The 20,069-nt window shown below is 39.7% G+C and overlaps 3 protein-coding genes across 3 annotated transcripts; 2 read left to right on the top strand and 1 right to left on the bottom strand.

Annotated features, from left to right (window-relative positions):
* Positions 1 to 11,351: 11,351 nt before the first annotated feature.
* LOC18010383 (protein DJ-1 homolog B) lies at positions 11,352 to 14,085 on the top strand. The gene is made up of 8 exons (XM_006392743.2): positions 11,352 to 11,513; positions 11,606 to 11,806; positions 12,047 to 12,196; positions 12,280 to 12,462; positions 12,803 to 12,883; positions 13,103 to 13,303; positions 13,394 to 13,534; positions 13,686 to 14,085. The coding sequence occupies exons 1-8, from the start codon at positions 11,358 to 11,360 to the stop codon at positions 13,881 to 13,883; spliced, it is 1,311 nt and encodes a 436-aa protein (XP_006392805.1). The 5' UTR covers positions 11,352 to 11,357; the 3' UTR covers positions 13,884 to 14,085.
* Positions 14,086 to 14,105: 20 nt separating this feature from the next.
* LOC18010857 (ABC transporter G family member 10) lies at positions 14,106 to 15,938 on the bottom strand. Its single transcript, XM_006392744.2, has one exon. It carries the CDS (start codon positions 15,876 to 15,878, stop codon positions 14,106 to 14,108), a length of 1,773 nt encoding a protein of 590 aa, XP_006392806.1. The 5' UTR covers positions 15,879 to 15,938.
* A 2,948-nt stretch (positions 15,939 to 18,886) lies between these two features.
* Positions 18,887 to 19,828, top strand: LOC112082805 (glutathione S-transferase T3-like). The gene has a single exon (XM_024150324.1). The coding sequence runs from the start codon at positions 18,887 to 18,889 to the stop codon at positions 19,826 to 19,828; it is 942 nt and encodes a 313-aa protein (XP_024006092.1).
* The last annotated feature ends 241 nt before the right edge of the window (positions 19,829 to 20,069 follow it).

The following is a 20,069-nucleotide window of genomic DNA, read 5'->3' on the forward strand; positions in this document are numbered from 1 at the left end:
CCTACCAATTAATAAACATTAGTCAAAAATATTTAATAAATTATAGCAATAATTAAAAATGAAATAATAATTAAATAATTTATATTTAATTACTTACCATCATGAGACGTCTTCCCGCAAAAGATATTTGGCCAGAAGTGTGCGGGGTCACTAACTTCTGACCGTTAGGACCGACCCGGTTTCGGACGGCCGAACACTTAGCCGGAGTGGTTTGGGCATGCGGGTCCAGCCAATACGCCTTCAACCCGTTCCAATAGAAAGTGGACATGGAGCTCGGCTTTGCGTCGTCTCCATCGGTCTCCCTCTTCTGCTTCCAATCGGAAACGGTGTTGACTAGGCGTTTCTGCGCCTTCAGCCGGAAAGCTTCGCGGACCGTCTCGTTGATCCCGATGTCCCAGTTCCACCGTTGCTGCAAAAGAAATCAAAAAATTATATAAACAATATAAAAGTAAGATTAATTAAATTTAAAATAATTTAAAATGATATAAATAAGATTTAAAAAACATTATCGCGAAGCACTTGTACCAGGTGTCGAACGTCTCTTGCGACACCTTGCTCCAGTTGTAGTGCGGCTCAACGAAATGACTCTTAATTGTGTCGGAAACGCTCCGACCAACACAATTATCCAAGTCAAACCTATGAAACCAAAAAAAAAACATTATTACATTAATATTTAAGAAAATTAAAGCATTAATTTAAAACAATATAAAAAACAAAAAATTTTACTTACCAATAAGAGCCTGGTTCTGCTTTTCCGGGAACCAGACGTCGTAAAGCCCCCCGTCCCGGTAGGACTAGTAAGGCCTCAACCGTAAATTGGGCATACGGATGAGGAGGGTGGGCCACCGGTTCGGGAGCCGGCGGTGGAGGTGGTGGTGGAGGTAGTGGTGGAGGCGGTGGTGGAGACTGCTCCGCTACGGTATTCGGAACCTGGGAGGCTCCGGAAGATGAAGGGACATCGGTCCCGGTGTTTCCCGAGGCAGACGCCCGGGAAGAGTGTCCATCCGCCATAAAGTTGATGTAGTGCGTCCTCCGTCGAGTCATTGTTTGCAAAACCGGAAAATTTTTATTTTTGAAATTACAAATTAATTTTAAATTATGATCCTAAATCTAACAAACACCCTAAATCCTTAATCTAACAAATTCTGATCCTAAATCTAACAAATTCCGAGCCTAAACTAATTTCCGACCTAAACCGTTTGTATTTCTAAACTAATTAAAAATAAAAATTAGATTTTAAGTAAAAAAAAAAATTACCTGATTTTGTGGGTTTGCAGGGAAGCAACGAAGTGAGGAGGAAGCAGGGAGAGGAAGAAGTTGAATGAGCGACGAAATGAGGAAGGGGTGCTTCCATATATATAGAATTTTTATTCGTCGTAAATCCGACGTAAAGCTGCAACCGTACAACAAAGCGAATAAGACACACACACGTGGTTGTATCTGGACTTTGCGACGAATTTACGACGATCAGGATTATTCGTCGTAAAATCATCGTAAAATTACGACGAATTTACGACAAATCCTTATAAATCATAAAAATTATAACGGCTATGTATTTACATATCGTCGTAAAATCGTCGTAATATTACGACGATTTTACGATGGTATGTACAAAAATGATGAATTACAAAAATTGAAACACCCATAAGCACATACAAGCATGCCTATACATGCTAAATGTGGTCTGTATAAGTTTTTAGCATGTTTACATAACATAATGAAGAATTTGGTTTGATCTAAGATAAATTCTTATATCTTCTCTAAATGTATATAACACCTTAAGATTACTTGATAAACACATATATGTCAAATTTTGAAATTTTTTTTTTTTTGTTTAGAAAGTTGTTTTACCTTATGAGATGGTAAGCCATATCATTATCTTCATTTAAATCCCCCCGAACCCCAGAAAAGATTGATTATAAGATTTAGGGGCTACATTTCGTCGTAAACTCGATGGTATTTTACGACGAATTTACGACGAATGGGTGTGATTCGTCGTAAATTCGTCGTAACATAAACCACATATCTACAAGTTCTTTAATCTTATACTACAAAACCTTATATAATACATTAGTTTACTCAGGAAAATGCACCCAAAAACCATTCTGTGAGTGGGGAAAGCTAAACCCTATAGGGTTTAGGGTTTACATTTTACGACGAATTTACGACGATTTATAAATAATCGTCGTAAATTCGTCGTAATAGTCAACATATGTCCAAGTCAACACTTAAGCAAATTGACGCAGCTGTCCGTTCAGATTGATATAGTGTTTTTAACCTATCAGTGATAGGAAGATACCACATTCGTTGGTAAGGAATCTTCTTACGCCCAGCAATTTGCAGTCTATATCTTGGCTTTTGGCAGAAACGACATTCTTCAAGCTTCTCATCATCTCTCCAAAAAAGCATACAATTATCAACACAAACATCAATCATCTCAGAAGGTAATCCAAGACTAAAAACCAGCTTCTGAATTTCATAATACGTTTCAGCAGCCAAATTATCATCTGGCAGATACTCTTTAATAAGATCTGTCCAATCGTTCATGCAAACTTCAGATAGATTGTGATCAGTTTTTACTGTCATCATCCGAGCTGCCAATGATAATTTTTATAAACCTTCCCTACATCCCTCGTACAGAGGCTGTTTTGCTGCGTTTAACATATCATAAAAGCGTTTCGCATCTGCATTGGGCTCCTCAACAGTATCAGCATGTGTTTCATGAAATGCATCAGTAACCATTTCATGCATCCTATCATGATCTTCACCCTGAACTTGACTACTTTGATAATCATTGGACGCTTCAAAATCCACATGTTCTTGATGATTACTACTACTCCGTGCAGCCGTCTGACCACTACTTTGACCATATCCCTCTCCATGCTGATACCAAATAAAGTATTGGGGCATGAACCCTCTATTCAATAAATGCTGCCAGACAGTGTCAATAGGAATATGTTTCCTATTTTTGCATTTCACACAAGGACAATACATTTTGCCGCTTTCAATTACAGTTTGCATAAGGCCGGCTCGGTACATGAATATTTCCAATCCGTTTTTGAAGTCTTCAGTCAACGACCCATCACCATTTTTGGGCGTATACATCCACTTTCGTAGATCGTATATAGACATTTCAAAAACAAATATTTGACTTTTTGTTTTTGAAATTTGATATAAATTTCAACTACTAAAAATTTTACTTAAACATTCAAAGACTCAAAAAATTTGTGTCTTTATATGTTTTTTTGGGTTGATGGAATAATGAGAGAAGAAAAGGTATATATAGAATTTTTTGTTTGGTTACCAACATATTATCATTGCATATTTACATCAAATTTACGTCAAAATAAAAATTTACATCACATTTACATTGATTTTACGTCAATTACAAGATAGAGGACAATTAGTCGTATTATCGATGTAAATATTACGACAATATTACGACGAAATAAAATTCGTTCTTCATTCGTCGTAATATCGTCGTAATATTACGACGATTTTACGAGGGTCATTTTTTACGTCGAATTTACGACGACGTAATGTCGTCGTAAATTTACGACGACTAAAAATCGTCGTAAATAATTCGACGGAAAAGCCCCTCATTCTTGTAGTGATAAAATCTTCCAGGCAGGAACCAATATCACAAATTAAAAAAGTTGAAAAATCCAAAAAAGTAATTAACTTATGAAGCCTTGAACACACTACTTGCATAATCAAGTGGTGTTATATTCTCTACATAGTCTAGAAAGATGCCAACAAAAGGATGATGCTCAAACCCTTCAAGTCCCTGAATTTCGACTCTTGTACAAGTGTTCCTCTCGATATTGTAGTAGAAAAGGTAGAAAGGGTTTTAACAAAGCGACGAAACACACAATTTCACCAGCACCAGTTATACTCTTGGACCATGCATTTATCTTCTCCAGAATCTTCTAGAACCCACAACACAAGTTTGTCTGGATTCCAACCTCAAAACCGATATGCACATAGAATTTACAAGTTTGTATGACATTTCATTAGTTACAATCATATGATCTAATTAATTAGTCCGGTTTAATCACATTAGCATAACCGGCCGGATATAATTAACTCCAATAAATACCTTCGAGAACATCATGACCTTACCATGATTTTTTTTTTCGCTAAAAAAAAAACAATGCAAGTAGTAAAATCATGATGACATAGAACTAAATCGACTACAGAGAGCCATAATCTAGGGTTTGGTTTAGTCTCGGCGATCGATGAATGAACACACGGAAACGGATGCAGCATGTCTCTTCTCTGGAGGAGAAAGAGATGATTACTTTGATCCTCTTCCCTTAGATCTGGTCACGAATATCTTCTCAAGATTATCAACTAAGTGCATGGCAAAGTGTCGCTGCGTATCGAAACGCTGGTCGTCGATCATTCGCCGTCCAAACTACAAACAGTTGTTCTCGATCAAGTCCTCCGCTACAGCACATCTCCTTTTCGCCTTCAACGATGGATCAAACTTGTTCTTCTACTCTTCACCGCAACCACAAGATGATTTTAATGTGGACCGAAAATGGAAATGGAAATCTCTTATGGAGGAAGATCCAATGTTGCGCACTACATTATCCTCTAGAGGATAACGGGATATGTATCAATGGTGTTTTGTATTATCCCGCTAAGATCAACAACGAACCTACTATGGTTTGCTTTGATGTTAGGTCTGATACATTCAGTTTTATTAACGTTGGTCTAGACTTGGCTACAGAGATCCTATTTTTTAGACGTTTGGCTCTGATAAACTACAAGGGTAAATTAGGTGCTTGTTCTTTTGATACTATCCGTAATCGTTTTGAGTTGTGGGTTTTAGAGGATGTTGAGAGACATGAATGGTCGAAGCAAACGCATGTCTACCAAATGCCCTCGATTATGTATGCAATGAGCAGAAATGTAGGCATTGCTGGAACGATTGACAGTGGCGAAATTATCTTGTACCCATACTGTACACGAGATATTTTCTATGTCTTTGTGAAGATAAGACTCTCTCTACTTCGCAAATAGAAAGAACAGAAAGTAAATCGACACCGAGAGTTTTACGAGTTCGGGGCAAAACCGTCACCAACGTCTCGCCAGAGGAATCCTCCGGAATTCACTATCTCAAGCTTTTAGCTGATTTACAATGTTGTATCTCTCTCGTCTCTCTCTCGTCTATGATACAGCCCTTAATCTTCGGGATGAATCTAGACCTTCTAGAATAAGACTGAATTATGTGAGGACTGTGACTTTATATCTTAGTCACTTACACGATTCCCACACGTGTCTAATAACCAAGCCTAAACCGGCTTCTAATTCCCTTCACATAACCGAGACTACCTAAATTGGTTTAAGGACATATACTCTTCAAATCTCAACCTTGTCCTTAATACCATAACTTTGTGAATTCCCCTCCGGATCTTTGAGTAAATCACACTCACTTTATTCTTTCTGAATAACAGCCTCTAATCTTCCTGAGTAAACCCACTCAGCTTCATATCCCTTTGAGCTTTACAGCTCAATCTTCAGTAACATGTAGCAGCTTCAAAGCACTCTGAAGCTTGCTCACAGGTAACACCTTGGTAAATATGTCAGTAGGATTATTCTCAGTTGCGATTTTCAACACTGAGACATAACCATCCTCAATCAGATCTCTGATGAAATGAAACTTGACCGCTACATGTTTCGTCCTTTCATGATGAACCGCATTCCTCGCCAACGCTATTGCACTCTGCGAGTCATAATAGATGTTTACTGCCTCCTGCTTGAAACCTAGCTCTTCCATTAGACCTTTAAGCCAAACTGCCTCTTTAGATGCCTCTGTTAGAGCCATATACTCGGCCTCAGTAGTGGAAAGCGCTACAACCTTCTGTAAACTCGATTTCCAGCTCACCACATTACCTCCAACAGTAAACACTAGACCTGTAGTTGACCTTCTACGATCCAGGTCTGCTGCGAAGTCAGCATCACAATAGCCTTTCACCACAAACTCTCCTTCCTTTCTGAAGTATAGCTTCTTTCGTAAAGTGCCATTGACATACCGTAATATCCACTTAACTGCCTGCCAGTGGTCTTTAACAGGTCTGCTCATGTACCTACACACCAAACCAACCGGATGAGCTAAATCTGGCCTAGTACCTATCATAGAGTACATAAGACTCCCAACTGCGCTTTGGTAAGGAACTCCTTTCATGGTTTCAAACTGGTCCTGCAACTCCTTATCCGTAGCTCCTCTTAATCTGAAATGTGCTCCCAAAGGCGTACTCACTGGTTTGCACCGATCCATATTGAATCTTCCAAGTACCTTTGAGAGATAACCTTATTGAGATAAAGTTAGGGTCCCTTTTACTCTGTCTCTGGTAATTTCCATCCCTAAAATCTTTTTAGCTTCCCCTAAGTCTTTCATATCGAATTCTGAACTTAGAAGAATTTTCAAGTCTTTCACTAACTTCTTATCTCTTGACGCAATGAGGATATCATCTACGTATAATAGTAGATATACGTAGTTGTGCTTACTTTCTTCCTTGTAGTAGACACACATATCCAGATCACTCCTCTTGTATCCATTGACCTTCATGAAATCATTGAATCTCTTGTTCCATTGTCTTGGTGATTGCTTCAAACCATACAAGGATTTCTTGAGCAAACACACTTTCTCTGGATGTCTCTGATCTACATATCCCTCAGGCTGATCCATGTAGATCTCCTCATCCAAAAAACCATGCAAAAAATCTGTCTTGACGTCCAGTTGCTGCAACTCCATATCAAAACGAACCACCATCGACAGAATGAACCGAATTGACACATGTTTCACTACCAGTGAGAATATCTCCTGATAGTCTATTCCTTCTCTCTGCGAGTAGCCCTTCACAACTAATCTAGCTTTAAACCTTGGGGCTTCAACACCATCAATTCCGGCCTTTCTCTTATACACCCATTTACTCCCAATAGGTTTATGCCCTTCAACTCTGTCAACTAAGACCCAAGTCTTATCCTTCCTCAGAGAACTCATTTCTTCATCACTGGCTTCTAACCACTTATCCCTGTCTTCATCAGCTAATGCATCTTGATAACTCTCAGGTTCAGACTTGCCACCGTCTTCAGTAACCAGATACGCATACCCAGCTACCTCATCTGAGTCCTCATCCCCATAAACTTCATAATATTTCAATTTCGCTGGTAACCTGGTCTGTCTTCTTGGTCTATCTCTTATCAACTGATGACCCCTTAGATCCTGCACAGATGACTCAGTCTCTTCACTTACGCGAGACTCATGACTTTGATCTTCACCTTCAGTGTCTCCACCTTGAACTGTGTCATCCTCAGTTGAACCTGTATCTGCAAAATCAAAGCTAAACGTATCATTAGTATCAAAAGAAGATTTAGAAATACCTGACTGTTGTCCGAGTTTGAGATCCTTGTAAAGCACATCTTCTCTGAACACAATGTTACGGCTTATAACGCACTTGTTCTCCTCGATTAACCAGACCCGAAAACCCTTTACGCCATCTGGATATCCAGTGAAGATACCCTTCTTTGCTCTTGGGTCTAGCTTCCCCTCACTCGAATGCACATACGCAACACAACCGAAAACTCTCAAACCAGTTAGATTCGGCACTGACGTAGTCCAGCGTTCTTCAGGTATATCAAACCCAATGGCACTAGAGGGGGTTCTATTTATCAAATACACCGATGTCGAAGCAGCTTCAGCCCAAAATCTTTGATCCAAGCCACTCTCGCTCAGCATACTGATGACCTTATTCATAATCGTTCTATTCAACCTTTCTGCAGTTCCGTTTTATTGAGGCGTATAGGTACAAGTCCTATGCCTTACAATACCTTCATCTTTGCAGAACTGATCGAACCGTTGATTACAAAACTCGAGCCCATTGTCCGTTCTAAGCTTCTTCACCTTACGTTCTGTTTGAGTCTCCACCATCTTCTTCCACTCAACGAACTTGGTGAAAACTTCATCCTTGGTTCTCAAGAAGTAGATCCACACTTTCCTTGACCAGTCATCGGTGAATGAAACAAAATATTGACATCTTCCTAGGCTCATAGGGACATTGGGAGAACCCCACAAATCTGAATGGATGTAATCCAGCCTTTCCTTTGTTGTATGTTGAGCCGACTTGAAACTAGTCTTGTGCGTTTTACCCAAAACACAATCCTCACAAAACTTGATTTCCGATACCCTGTCTTTACCAAAACATCCCTTCTTAGCTAGCAAATCCATACTCTTCTGACCAACGTGCCCTAGCCTGCTGTGCCAAACTCTGGTTTGATAAACTCCTTCAGCATTACACACCTCAGAAACCTTTGCTGACCCCTGCAAGATGTACAGAGTATCCTGTCCCTTTCTAGCACCTTTCATAATAACCGTGCTGCCCAAAATCACCTTGATTACTCCTTTAGCGCCCTTGAATTCACACCCTTTCTCTTCTAACGTTCCCATTGAGATCAAATTTCGAGATATATCTGGCATATATCTCACTCCTGAAAGTGTGAATGTAGTTCCATCCTGGTTCTGAAACCTCACTGAACCAATCCCTTTTATCTCACACTGTGAACTATTTGCCATTCTAACCTTTCCTGAAGTCACTTCCTGGAAATCGATGAAAATATCCCTTCTTGGTGTCATGTGGAACGAGCATCCTGTATCCATAATCCACTCTTCCATGTACAAGTGCTCCAGTGACAAGTTTACTTTTGATGCAATAAGTCCGACCAGATCTCGAGCATCGTCTTTAGCTAAGGACGTCTCTCCTTTTTCGGTTTGAACTGTATGCTTGTTCTTCTCGAGCCATTTGTAGCACTGTTTCTTATAGTGCCCTTCCTTGCCGCATATCCAACAAATCTTCTTGCCTTCTTTAGACTTGGATCTGGACCTCCCCTGTCTTTTACTACTTTGTTGACCTCTCGTTTCGGATCTACCACGAACGTAGTGACCCTCCGAAGACTTACTTTGCATCGAGTTTAAGTCCCTTTCTTTGGATCTAGCTGAACTTGCAATCTCCTCTAACCTTACTGTCTCTCTTCCATACTTAAGTGTTTCCTTAAGCGATTCAAACTTAGGCGGTAAGGCATTAAGGAGTAAGATTGCTTGTACCTCATCCGGAACCTCTATACTTAGATGACTAAGTTCTCCGATGATCTTCAAGAAATCATCAACGTTTTGATCGATAGTGCGGCTTTCTTGCATCTTGTAACCATAGAGCTTGAGCTGAGAATCAACTCTATTTGGTAAGGACTTCGACATGTATGACTTTTCCAGAAGATTCCATGCCTCTGCCGCAGTTTTACAGTTCTCGATCTTGCGTAATACGTGATCACTAACGTTATGGCAAATCAGATTTAACGCCTTTTCACATCTTGCGGATCTTTTCTCGTCTTCTACAATTTTCTTCTTTAGCTTCTCTGGATCTTTATCCGTGCTTGTACTATCTTCTTTATCTGGCTCTTCTTCTTCAGTTCTCTCAGTGAGAACATCTTTGAGACCTTGAACACTGAGATGCGCAAGCATCCTACGCTTCCATAAGGAGAAATCCCCGGTTCCATCGAAGAAACAAACCACCTCCGCTTTAACTCCAGACGTTGACATCACCAGATCGATTTGATCTTTCGACTCTTGAACTCGGGATACTGAATCAATCGAGATCTTCGAGATTTCTCCGAATCTTGAGCTTCCTATTTGCTATTAACTCCTTCGCTGAAAACCTCAGCTCTGATACCAATTTGTGAAAATAAGACTCTCTCTACTTCGCAAATAGAAAGAACAAAAAGTAAATCGACACCAAGAGTTTTACGAGTTCGGGGCAAAACCGCCACCTACGTCTCGCCAGAGGAATCCTCCGAAATTCACTATCTCAAGCTTTTAGCTGATTTACAATGTTGTATCTCTCTCGTCTCTCTCTCGTCTATGATACAGCCCTTAATCTTCGGGATGAATCTAGACCTTCTAGAATAAGACTGAATTATGTGAGGACTGTGACTTTATATCTTAGTCACTTACATGATTCCCACACGTGTCTAATAACCAAGCCTAAACCGGCTTCTAATTCCCTTCACATAACCGAGACTACCTAAATTGGTTTAAGGACATATACTCTTCAGTCTTCTACTACAATCTTGAGACGAACATTATCAAAGGAGTAAGAGTATCCAAACAGTACCGTTTTGGTAGAGTTTACGCATTTTCAAACTATGTTGAGGATGTGAAACTTATCTAAGTGTTTTAGCTTCCAAACAGAGAACTAATCACATCATTTATCTGATTTTTATTTTATTTTTAATATACTGTGTGTCTTCTTTGAAGTTACTTTCTCTGTTTGACTATAATTTCGGCTTTCAAGTTCCAAAGTCATCGTACTTCCATCCTCTTCGAGATCTAGCAGAGCCAAGTCATCATATTTTGCGATTTCAATTTTATTTTGCTCATTTGTTTTTGGTTTTCACTATCTTAAATCTATGGCCAATCCCGTAGATTCTTCCAAGCTGCAATGAGCAGTATTATTCGGAGGAAAAAAAAAATGCAGATCCAAGAATCAATGTACTACAATAAAACAAGATCCCAACTTCACAAAGCTTGGTTGGTTCCAGACTATTGCTGACAATTTCTTGAATCTGGTGAGAGATATCAAAGATATAAGATCACCAATCAGCACTTGATTAGACATCATTACCTTCACTTCAATCTTTGAAGTAAGATCCATCATAGTACCAAGTTTTCACACACCACATAGACTTAATAGTCTCAGATTTGCTAATTAAAAAAATCCAAAATCAAAAACAAAGAAAAAATGTAGCTCTTAGCCTCTTATGATTTCCCAAGCAATGTTTAAAATAAAGTGTTTTGGGACAATTCTTTAAAGATCGGTTTAGATTCATTATAGCTTATGAGAGCAAAACAACAAAGATCAAAAGGAGATAGAAGAGTGAATAATAATAGTTTGTTTTTCTTGGGAAAAATAATAATTTGTTCTTATATATATGAAGAATAAGACTCCAACTGTTGATAACCACAAACCAACATCTCATCATCATCGATGCATGATTAACAAATATTCTCTATGTCTATAGTGATCTATCCAAGCAATAAAACGACAACAAGTGCATCAACAAAAGTATGAACCGGGACGTTGTTCTCACTTCTCAGCTTCACCAACTACACGCCGTTTTATGATTACTAAAAACAAAGTGTTTTTTATTTGATTTCTGTCGTTACGATGACGTGTAAAGATTAATGCCTCACTGTAATTTATACCCAATAATATTTGGACACGTCAGGATACTGCTCGTTTCATTGGTACTTCTCTTTCATCAAAGTGCTTAAAGAAAAAGGGAAAAAAAAGTCGTCAATGGCGTCGTCGTTGTGTCACAGCTATTTTAACCCAATCAGTGTCACTCCGTTTTCCAGCACTAAACTCCATTGCTCTTCTTCGAGACGAACTTCTCTTCTCTTGAATCGACGATTATTCTCTGTTTCTGCAACTATGGCTTCACCTACAAAGAAAGTAAGATCGTTATCGATTCCCGTCATATCCCCTACCGATCCTGTAATTTCTCTTTGATAATCCGATGTTTTTGTTTTGTCGTGCTTTTTTAGGTTTTGATTCCCGTTGCGCATGGTACGGAGCCGTTTGAAGCGGTGGTGATGATCGATGTGCTGCGGCGAGGCGGGGCGGAGGTAACGGTGGCGTCCGTCGAGAATCAGGTTGGCGTTGATGCATGCCATGGAATCAAGATGGTCGCCGATACTCTTCTCTCCGATGTTACCGACTCCGTTTTCGACCTTATTATGCTCCCTGTACGTCTCTGATTTCTCCGCCAATAATCTGTCACCGGTCCTGGATCCATCTGAGGAGTCGATTAGAGCGAATCGTTAGTTAATATTTGTCGTACTCGTACATTGTTGTTGAGCATTTGCCATTAGTTATTCTCTTGCTTGAAATGCTAAATGATTAGATGCATTCATTGAACATTTCTTGTGAAATACTTGAGAATCTGGTAGCTAAGTGTTGTTTGTTTGGTGATATGATTGGTTAAGGGAGGACTTCCCGGCGGTGAGACTCTTAAGAACTGTAAAGCTTTAGAGAATATGGTGAAGAAACAAGAGACGGATGGACGGCTTAACGCTGCTATCTGTTGTGCCCCGGCGTTGGCGCTTGGTACCTGGGGTCTACTAGAGGGTAAAAAGGTATGCGTGCACTAATCTGTATCCAACATCTTTTCTTTCTTTGGATTTTGTATTTGGTGTGTAGCCACATGTGTTCCTCGTAGGCAACTTGTTACCCGGTTTTTATGGAGAAACTAGCAACCTGTGCAACAGCTGTTGAGTCAAGGGTCGAAATAGATGGTAGGATAGTGACCAGTAGAGGACCTGGAACCACCATGGAATTCTCTGTAACGCTTGTGGAGCAACTGTTTGGGAAAGAGAAAGCTGCTGAAGTCTCTGGCCCCTTGGTATGTCTTGTCCCTGACTCTTCTATCAAACCTCACTTCAAATCCACATATTGGGAACTGACAGATCTTAGCGAAATCGGCAAAGAAGGATAGATTAAGTAGCTGTTTATAATCTGATGCTCATACTAATGTTAGAACTTCCAATTGACATAACCTTTTTTCTACCTCACTATTGCTGTAATTTCCTGGAATGTGAGGTCTGTCCTGTGTACAGGCAATTGAAAGCTATTCTTAGGGTGCATGAACCTCATATTTCCACAAGGAAAAAACTATTCTTTGTTAGCCTAGTCCTTGTTCCAAGGTATCCTCTTAGACTGCCTTCTTCCTCTTTTGACATCAGGTGATGCGTCCCAACCCTGGTGATGAGTACACTATTACCGAGCTTAACCAAATGAACTGGTCGTTTGACAGTACCCCACAGGTAACTTTCAATTGGCTCCACTTGTTTGACACCTTTAACATTTGCAAAAGAGTTATATTTGTAATGTGAGAGATAAGTTGGTGGCAGAAGCTACTTTGGGTGGTTATTTGATGAATATTAAAACGGAAAAGAAATTGACACTTTTTTTCTGATGAACTCATTTATCTGTTTTATCAACATTCTTCCGTACACTGAAAAGTCGGTGGTTTTTCTTTTCAGATTCTTGTACCCATTGCAGATGGCTCGGAGGAAATGGAAGCTGTTGCTATCATTGATGTCCTGAGGCGGGCAAAAGCAAATGTCGTCGTTGCTGCGCTTGGTAACAATTTGGAAGTGGTAGCATCTCGTAAAGTCAAGCTAGTGGCAGATGTGCTTCTCGATGAGGCTGAAAAGAATACATACGATCTGATTGTGTTGCCTGTGAGTGCTAACTTCTTCAAATGCTTGAAAGAATATAGTGTCAAGCAATCAATTGAAAACTAGCATGATGAATTTCTTTTTCATTCACAGGGTGGTCTCGGTGGTGCTGAAGCTTTTGCAAGTTCAGAGAAGCTAGTGGACATGTTAAAGAAGCAGGCGGAATCAAACAAACCATATGGAGCAATTTGTGCCTCTCCTGCTCTGGTCTTCGAGCCACATGGTTTACTCAAGGTGAAAACAAAGCGAGAGAGAAATCACAATAGTCTACACCTTGTTAGCTAATAGTAGAGACTCAGATGCATAGGATCATTACGGAATGTTCAGTAACCATCCTGTTATTGTTACCCTCAAAACTAAGGGAAAAAGATGGATGTTTGTGCAGGGTAAGAAGGCGACAGCGTTTCCAGCAATGTGCAACAAACTGTCGGACCAGAGTCACATTGAGCATAGAGTATTGGTGGACGGTAATCTCATAACGAGTAGGGGTCCTGGAACCTCGTTGGAGTTTGCGCTCGCTATTGTAGAGAAGTTTTATGGGCGCGAGAAAGCACTTCAGCTCGCAAAGGCAACACTTGTGTAAACTCAAAAGGAAGCGAGTATCTTTAGGTAAGTGACTAAGTGAGTGACTTAAATAAGAAAAAGGCTTTAGTATTAATCTGTCGATGAGTGGACCTTTGTTGTGGTTACTCTGTTATTAGCAGGCTGTTTTCTTATATACTTTTGAATACGAATATAAGAATATTGATATTATCTGTTTAAAAATCACAAAACAAATTGAATTATAGAGTTTGTTATCATTAAACTAGCTTTTTGTTCTATAACATCTGTACCACAAGATGAAGAATCCAAGGACTCTGTACCCAACAATGAAGCTCGCCATGATGCCAAGATTGCTCCATTTCTGAGACTCCTTAAGATCTTGTTCCTTTAAGAACACGTCTCCACGATACTCGTTGATCATCAGGCATTCGAATGGATACTTGAAGAGGCTGAGATAATGCATGAACTCCCAGTAAACCGGGATCCTCTCCTTTGCGATGAAATATCCAGAGAAGAGGAAGAAAGATCCCATGAGGCCTGAGATCACTGATGTCCCCATAATGAAGTTTGGGACAAGAGCACTGAAACATGCAACAAAGGAGTTTGACATCAGTAGAACAATCCAGATCACCAACGAGAAGTAGAGGAACCCGTCTAGCTCTCTTCTTAGACCGACCAGCCAATAAACCGGTGTAGCAAAGAGCATGCTTATGATCAACAGAAAAGGAATGAAGATGATAGTATCTGCTAAAACGTAAGACAAAACTCTGTAAGCCCTTCTCGATGTCTCTCTCATTAATATTCTCCGGTCTTGCAAGAAAATCGGAAGTCCCTCTGTTGTGGAAGAGAGTAGGAAAGTGAGGGTAAATGCGAAAAACCCGGTTCGCAACACTTTCCCTTCTTGCTTTTGATTTCCCACGTTCAAGTAGATCGAACCGAGTATTAGACCGGCTATGGAGGCTTGTAAAGCTCTGGTTGCGAACAACTGCTTGGTTCTGAAGATGTTCTTGCATGATCTTTGCCCAAGTATCTGCACTTCCTCTAACAACGAGTTACTATGAGAATCAGATTGATGAAACTCTCCTCCTGCATTACTGTAGCAACTCTTCCATGTTTTGCCATGACCATAGCACGAGATCTCTCTGCAACTCTGGGTCACGATCGGTTCAAGACTCGCTGCAATATCAATAGCGTACTCCAATACATTTACACGGCGAGGAATCTGGTGACCAGAGAACTTGATCTTCTGACTAAGGCTATCAACCGATCCGTTTTGAACAACCAGCCCATTAGAGAGCAACACTATCCGGTTTATCTGTTCGAGTATGCGAAAACCGGGCTGGTGAATCGTCAGAACAATGGTTTTACCTTGTTTTACCGTCATATCTTTGAGAAGCATCACAACTTGAAGAGCCGATGCAGAGTCCAAACCAGAGGTCGGCTCATCAATCAGTATAACATTTGGATCATGAACAAGCTCAACTCCAATAGAAACCCTTCTTCTCTCTCCTCCAGAGATCCCTGATCTAGATCCTTTCCCGATCCTCGAGTTCACGATATGTTCAAGACCGAGTTCTTCAATCAGCTTCTTCACCTTCTCGACTGCTTCTTTCCTCCTCGTCTTTAGCCTCAGGAGTGCGCTGTACGTCAGCGTTTCTTGCACCGTAAGAAACGGAAACAGAGCATCTTCTTGTGGTACAAACCCTGATATCCTCCGGTACTCAGGACCATCCATGGGCCTACCGTTGACAAGTACTTGCCCTGAAACTTTCCCCTGAGAAACTTTTCCGGCGAGAATCTCCAGTAATGTGGTTTTCCCAGCCCCACTAGGACCCGCAATCGCGGTGATCTCTGCGGATCTTGCTTCACAAGAAACATCCTTTAAGATGACCTTTTCTTCCTTCTCATTCAACAAACCACATAGATTTGAAAACGTTGGAGTGTTTCCGCATAATCTATATGATAGATTCTTGGTTTCTAGTCTATAAGAGATTTTCCGGCCACCGGAAATGGGAGCTTTCACCGGTAACTCCATCTAAGAAAGAAAGAGGGAAAAGTAAAGCATCAAACTTTGAGAGATAAGTGAAACCAACAATTTGAGCAAAGAGTGTGAGATTAAGCGAAGAATAAATGGTAGAGAAGATGAACTAACACACCAAACTTTAAGGAGCCTCCTTTAATATTCAAACATTCGAAAGCTTAAGACTTTAATAGCTTTTCTCTTCATTGCCTTCCATGAAAACTGCGAAACATTGACTAAGACTAAAATCAAAGATATTTATGGTTGTCGTTCTTCTTTGAGAAAGTATTTGTTTTTTTAAAAAAAAATAATATTTTGGTGTATTCCCTCAAATAAACTAATCTGTAATTAAAATGTGCTTCCTTTTGTATTTTTAATATGTAGTGAAACGATAGATTTAAAAAGATAAATAAAAATAAAACATTGTTTCTTTCTTTGATCGGGCTTTAATTTGGATTTATGAAGAGGTACAAGAAAAGAAAAATAATTAGTTAAAGAGGGATTGGTTTCTTCTGGAAGTTCTCAAATTCGGGTGAGCTGAATATTTGACTGCAAAACGTTTGTCTTGTTGGTGAACTTGTTTTAGCTAATTCATTTTTTATTTTAAAAACTTTAAAAAGAGAGGAAACTCAGTTTGGTGGTTATATACCTACAAATTTATTACGTGTTTGCAAACCCTCTGAGACAGTTAGAGGGTTCTCGTACGGGATTTGGGTGGTTGTTTACCACGCAAGAATCCCCTAAGAAACCTTGCTAATTTGATTATCTTAGGGTATTAACTAAACCTAACAATAGAATTATCTTGGTCTTCATATTTTTTTCCCATAAATTTCCCCTTATTTAAAGAAAATACAAAATAGCACCGGATGTCCTAGTCTATCACTTTTTAAGCCAAATTGATCACCATCCACTTATATATACTAAATTACTGATAATTTTTAATATTAATTAAGATCAGAAAATCATATTTTTGCATGTTTCGGATTTTCAAGGATCAGATATCTGATGATGAGATGTTTTCACTTTTCATGATAAAATGGGGTTCGCCTGTAATTTGATATAATATTAAGGATATTAAGGGCATCTCCAGCAGGAGATTTTAACCATCTCGCCGGCATAGGTACATATGCATCGACCATTTTTTATTAATATGTCGACCAAAATCCGAACGGAGCGCTCCTTATTTTAGGAGCGGACGAGAACGTCTCTTCGGACACGTGGCGGCATGTGAGTGGTGGGCGTATTTTTTTTAAAAAAAATTTAATCGATAATTTTTGTTGGGGTTAAATTTTTTTTGTCGCGAAAAACTCGAAAACACCCATTCCCTTTTATCTCTCTCGAAGGCGACATCGTTGATTCCCGGAGATCGAGCTTTCCGGTCGTTTTCGGGCCCTCCGATCCATCTCTTCCGTCGTCTGCGTAAGGTAAACATCAGACTATCTGTTTATTTTTTGATTTGATGAACATTTGGGGGAAATTAGGGTTCGTCGATTTGGGGAAATTGTATCCGATTAATCTTCGGTTCAAATTAGGGGGTTTTGGGTATCGGCGTGTGCATGTAGATGTTGATTAACATCGATTACAGTCGAATCATTGGTTTTCTTAAACTTGAATTATTTGGGCGAAATTTAGGGTTTCTCGAGTTTGGGGAAAATTTTTGACATGCTCGAAAGTTCAAATGAGGGGTTTCTATGTATCGGTGATTGCATATTGATGATTTTTTAACAACGGTACTCTCGAGTAGTGGGGTTTGACGAAATGGTAATTTTAAATTTAGGGTTTTTGTCGATTAATTCTGTGGGAAAAGTTTGTACCTCTCTTTAAAATCATTAACTAAACGATGATGCAATGTTTTTTGAGGCAATGTTTGTTGTGGCAATGTTATTTGTTTGATACGTATGAGAATGGATTTTTGAGGCAATGTTTTTTGAGGCAAAGTTTTTTGTTTGATACGTATGAGAATGGATTTTGAGGCAATGTTTTTTGTTTGACTCTCTTCACTAACCAACTGAGACATTGAGCATCAGTTGATTATTGTGTTTAGGCAATGTTCTTTAGCTTTGTAAGTTGTTAGTTATGTGAATTTCTTAACATATTTCATAAGTGAGCCGCTATATGTGACTTAGTTGTTCGTCTTTGTTAAGTGATTAGTTATGTGACTTGGTTTAGTTAATGACTTGTTTAATGACTATCATCGCAGGCAATGCCTCATTATAGCGAAACATCATCCGAAGGTCCAGAAATGGATTTGGGTTGGGCCTACGCGGATGCAACGTACGGGATACCAGACAAATGTTTCTGTGGAAAACGTGTCAAGCTTGAAACTTGTCATGGTGGTGCTATGGGAGTTGCAGGCCGCAAGTACTACACTTGTCCTGACTGGGTCTCTGAGGTAAGTGGTAGTTACAAAGTTTTTAAATACAGACATGTATTTCGATGAGGACTTGAATATTTTAATCTTAAGGTTTAAGAATGTATTCATGTTCGCTTGTTTGAGTTTGTTTTTGATTGCACTTGTGTGTGTTTAATGCTAGTTCGCTTTTGGTTAGGTAGAGGAGTTAAGACTTAGTCGTTGGAGTATAATGAATGTTATATGTCCATTACACTTATTTTAAATTTTTTTTTTGAGGTTAACATGGTGTGATTATCGAGATAACAAGTGATGCCATTGTATCATCGTGTCTTTTCAACGAGGTTAGCTTCTTTTCCCCTTTGTCTTTGCGGAACTAGATAGGCATTGAGTTGTTATAAATGCTTATTAAGGTAGTTAGCTAAAAGCTGTTAGTTTTTAATGCCTTGAATGAAAATAGAAGTTTGCGTGTGCTTTGGGATCTATTGTGATCAATGCTAGTTAGGTTTAGGGTTAGTAAATGACACTATGATTCAGAAAAACGTCATTAAAAAACTTTAACTCCTCTGAAAAACTTCAATATATAAACCCAACATATAAACCCTTCCTCTAACATTACCTACCTTTAAACCCTTCCTCTTTCTTCAACACCACTTCCCCTGTGTAAACCTTAATGGATTCCGGCAACAATTACGGCCAGGCTGAAGGTTTTGTAAACCTTTTAACAAGCCAGCTCCCTAATGACATTTCTTTCTCGCACATCATTGACCTTGGATCATCAGAGGTACCTGTGTTTAGTACACAGACTTCTGAGGCTCCAAGCGTAGGAGGAAAGACACCTGCACAAAGAATCAAGTGGACACCGAAGGAGGATGTCATCCTCATATCCGCGTGGCTGAATACAAGTAAAGATCCGGTCGTCGGTAATGACCAGAAAGCGTCTGCATTTTGGAGCCGCATCTGCTTGTACTACAACAACTCAAAGCATCTCGCCGGTCAGCCAAAAAGAGAAGCCGGGCAGTGCAAGCAGCGTTGGTGTAGGATCAATGATCAGGTTTGCAAGTTCGTAGGATGCTATGAAGCCGCTACGAAAGAGAAGACCAGCGGCCAGAATGAAAATGATGTCATGAAAGGTGCCCATGACATTTTTTTTAATGATCATGGCTTCAAGTTTGTCTTAGAACATGCATGGCGCGAGTTAAGACACGACCAGAAATGGTGCAGAGCCTCGGCTCTAAAAGATAGTGCAAGCTCGAAAAGAAAAAAGCTGGATGAAGGTGGATCGGGTCAGTCGTCTAACAATGTGGAGGCCGGAGTCCCTGATGCTGCAGAGATGCGACCACCAGGAGTGAAAGCGTCAAAAGCAAAAGCCAAGAAGCAAAACGGCTGTACAGAGGAGGGTAAGTTACTTCTCGAGTTCCAGAACTTGTGGAGTATTAGGCAAAAAGATCTGGAGTTGAAGGCCGAAATTTCTAAGAGAAGACAACAAGATATGGAGATGAAGTCAAAACTCGCTAAGCACAAGACCCTGGACAATCTCCTTGCGAAACCTGAGCCACTCTCTGACATCGAATCTGCCCTCAAGAACAAGTTGATTTCTGAGTTGTTAACTTGAATATCATGTTTTTTCAAGAACAAATTTGTTTTAGGATCACGAATATGTGTGTTTCAATGCTTGGATATGTTCGGATATGTTTAGTTGAAAGTCAGGGTCAATGTTACGAGTCTAATGATGGGATATGTTTGTTTCAAACTCATGTTCAATGTCATGTTCTTGTGTGAATCGTGAAGTGCAATTATTGACTTGTTTACATAAACATGACTTCTGTCTTCTTTTTCAGGCTTTTGTGGAGTGC

The sequence above is a fragment of the Eutrema salsugineum genome, unplaced genomic scaffold (genome assembly GCF_000478725.1).
Source record: "Eutrema salsugineum unplaced genomic scaffold, Eutsalg1_0 scaffold_7, whole genome shotgun sequence".
Lineage (NCBI taxonomy): Eukaryota > Viridiplantae > Streptophyta > Magnoliopsida > Brassicales > Brassicaceae > Eutrema > Eutrema salsugineum.